The following is a 3,493-nucleotide window of genomic DNA, read 5'->3' as shown; positions in this document are numbered from 1 at the left end:
GGATGGCCTTTGGAATGGATTGCCTTCAGATGTTGTAGAGGCAGTAAATTTAAGTGAGTTTAAGAGAAAGCTTGATAAGTATGTGAATGGTAAAGGCTGGCTTTGAGATTTTTTTTTAATTATTTTATTTTATTTTAGAAGATGGAACAGCTGCAATGGACCAATAGGTCCCATGTTGTCCCAGAACATTGTTATTGGGTAGTAATTCTCCACACACATAATATTATAATAACACATTCTGTTATAACTAGGGATGTGCTAAATACAAGAGCCATAAAATTCAAGATTTAATAAAGTACATTTCTATGTTTGAAATAACACCTTTTATGAATCAAAACTCTGTCAAAGCAATTTTATTGAAAAGTTACATATAACAAAATTTCCAGCAGTCATTACACAAATATCCAACAATTAAGTCTCTTGCAAACTTAAGTTTAATAACAGAATTAATAATAGCCCACTTTCTTTATTATTTAAATCATACAATACAAAATGTACAAAAATATGTCACCCTTTAATTTACATAGCATTAACTGAAGTAAATAACTTAATAACCAGAATGAAAACGACCATAAGATTTCAGGAACAAAATGCTCTATTTACTGAACGTTTTGCTTTAGAATTGTGTAGTTCACTAGTAATTTTGTAGCATAAAAAATATTTCATACTACAATATTACAAAACTGATAAAAAAAAATCTTTAAAACCATAGTACCACAAAGGCTATTAATCTTTATGTCTGTACCCACATGGGTTATACCAAAATACCACAAAGGCTATTAATCTTCATGTCTGTACCCACATGGGTTATACCAAAATACCACAAAGGCTATCAATCTTCATGTCTGTAACCATGTGGGTTATACCAAAATACCACAAAGGCTATTAATCTTCATGTCTGTACCAACATGGGTTATACCAAAATACCACAAAGGCTATCAATCTTCATGTCTGTACCCACATGGGTTATACCAAAATACCACAAAGGCTATCAATCTTCATGTCTGTACCCACATGGGTTATACCAAAATACCACAAAGACTATCACTCTTCATGTCTGTACACACATGGGTTATACCACTATACCACAAAGGTTATCAATCTTCACGTCTGTACCAACATGGGTTATACCAAAATAACAATTCTGAATGAACCTGGAAATTCAAATTAATTTAAGTTTTATTTTGAGTCTCATTTGTAAAAAACTGTAAAGCAAAAGGTAGAGTAAGTACATTAATAGTTCCTAAAGCCTTATAATCACTCTTATACTGTTAAAAATACATTTACAGTAATTTCTCAAACAATGCATAATTAACACTAAAAAGTGTAACTAGATAAATGACTAGACGATTGATATTAATCAATATATTACAGTTGTTTTAACCAGTAACAAGCTGTGAAAATATTGTTTTTTGATTTTGTTTGACTTATAAATCTCATCTTATTGTTTAATTCAGAAGAAAGTACATAATATAAAATAAAAAATTAAATATTTTAATTTAGGACAAAATGGTTTTAAGCAGGCTCCGAAAAAAATGAATTTATGGAGAAACATTTATACACAAAATTCCACTCAAAATGATTATGAGATCAGTAAAACAAAATTATATTACATAGGTAATATAATAATATTAATTAATTAATAATTAATTAATGTGGTAATAAACAGAAATACTCTTTAAACTATGCCACACAATGGTTTCTCGAACGTACAATAAAGTTACAAACCACTAAAAAAGAAACTAGACAATAAATTAAAATTAACTCAGATTTTGAGCAATCCAGCAGGTTAGGTTCTTATGAAGTACATGGTACCTAAACTGGATCTAAATATCTACAAAATTAAATTGAAATTAACACTGAAAATTACCACATAAAGTATTATAATCAATTTCTACTCAAATGAAATATTTTGTACAGTTCACCTATTAATATGAACTTCGTTTTGGATACACACTTCTGTCACCAACGTTACGCTGGATGGTACGTTTAAAGTTATTCACAAGTATTATAAATTGTGACACATTGATTTGGATAACAAGATTGTCTAAACAGGTTTGAATATTACAATATAAAAAAAAAAGTTTGGTATAAAACAGGTTGTATCAAAAGATGCACATGCTAATGCCAGGCTACTAAAAGGTTCAGAATATTCATGTTTTTATCTATTAAAAAACTCAATGAGAACTAGAAACCCCTGTTTAAAATCCTGTTCTTAAAATAAGGAATATTATGCACCGTAGCAAGAAATCAATGAAACAAAATTTACACACTATAACAATGAAAGTTTCACATTATCTTAAATAAGTGTTCGCAACAACGTAATTCACTGATATTATTGTACCATAAAAAATATTTGGTACTACTACTTTATAAAACAGTTTTATTATAAAATCATACTAAAAATTACTCCACACTGACTATTGCCCAAAATCAACCACTTTTAATATTGGAAGTTCAAATCAATTACCATTTTAATTTTACATTTTGAGCCTTGTTAGAAAAAGGCCAAAAAACGGCATAGATAATTTTTCCATTTTGGACTAACAACAACGACTAGTATATGGGTTGTCATATTTGATCCTCTTCACTCAGGTATTCTTCCTGATGTAAACCACAGCTGCTACTCCGACAGCAACTGCTGCCATCCCGACAGCTGCTATCGAGAATGTGTGAATCGTCTTTTTAACGTAACCTCCCATAACACACAGAACCTTTTCCTGCAAATAATTACCAAAACTAGATAAAAATAATAAAGTCAAAAAGCAGTTTTCATCCACTCTTAAAAAACAACAACAACGGATTCGACCCTAGTAGCGCACACAGTGCAGATAACTCTTTGTGCAATGTATGCAAGTTTACACAAAAACACAAATGAACATAAACTTTAACATTAAGCCCTTTAAACATAGTAGTGGATATAAATCAAATTGAAAACTTTGTTTTTATTTCAAAGCAAACATTTATTAGTAAAGCAGCTAAGTTGTCCTTTAAATACTTAAAACAGTAAACCGATATTTCTCTCTTGCTGTAGTTTTATAGTTATAGTGGTGAAAAAGAAGTAGTAAAAATGTGTTTAACTTTAAGAAATAAAACAAACTTTTTTTTATATATGATTAACAACCTGAAATGTGTGGGTTTTTATTTTAATTTATACAACAGAACACAATGTCAAAAGTAATGTTTTGAAAAATATGTGGACTTAATGTTTTAATAAGAATTTTCCGATATTCAGTTGTTTAAATTTAATTATTACTAGACCACCCGTGACCCATTGGGTCACCCACTATTCAAAGTTTATTAAGAGTTCAAGCTAATTTCAATCTTGCACCGAAATAAAGGTTTATTTTGAGATAATTTAATTAAATATTTCAATCCACTCGTGTTATTCATAATTCAAGAAGAGATATTTGATTGTTTATCGGGAGTAAAAGGCAAGTCAGAGTTTTCAGGTATTGTAATGAATTAGTTCATTATGTTATGGTCTTTCCTC

At 29.4% G+C, this 3,493-nt stretch overlaps 1 protein-coding gene across 4 annotated transcripts in view; it reads right to left on the bottom strand.

Annotated features, from left to right (window-relative positions):
* Positions 1–337: 337 nt before the first annotated feature.
* LOC106468504 (apoptosis regulator BAX-like) overlaps positions 338–3,493 on the bottom strand; it is a 30,463-nt gene continuing 27,307 nt past the window's right edge. For all 4 annotated transcript variants that reach the window (XM_022396841.1, XM_013928934.2, XM_022396842.1 and 1 more), the window contains exon 5: positions 338–2,720. In XM_022396841.1, coding sequence (XP_022252549.1) covers positions 2,592–2,720 — 129 coding nt within the window. In that variant the 3' untranslated portion in view covers positions 338–2,591. The remainder of the gene's footprint in view (positions 2,721–3,493) is intronic.

Source organism: Limulus polyphemus, unplaced genomic scaffold, assembly GCF_000517525.1.
Source record: "Limulus polyphemus unplaced genomic scaffold, Limulus_polyphemus-2.1.2 Scaffold3030, whole genome shotgun sequence".
In the NCBI taxonomy this organism is placed as follows: Eukaryota; Metazoa; Arthropoda; class Merostomata; order Xiphosura; family Limulidae; genus Limulus; species Limulus polyphemus.
Note: the sequence above shows the minus strand (reverse complement) of the source record. Positions and strands in the feature narration are given on the sequence as shown.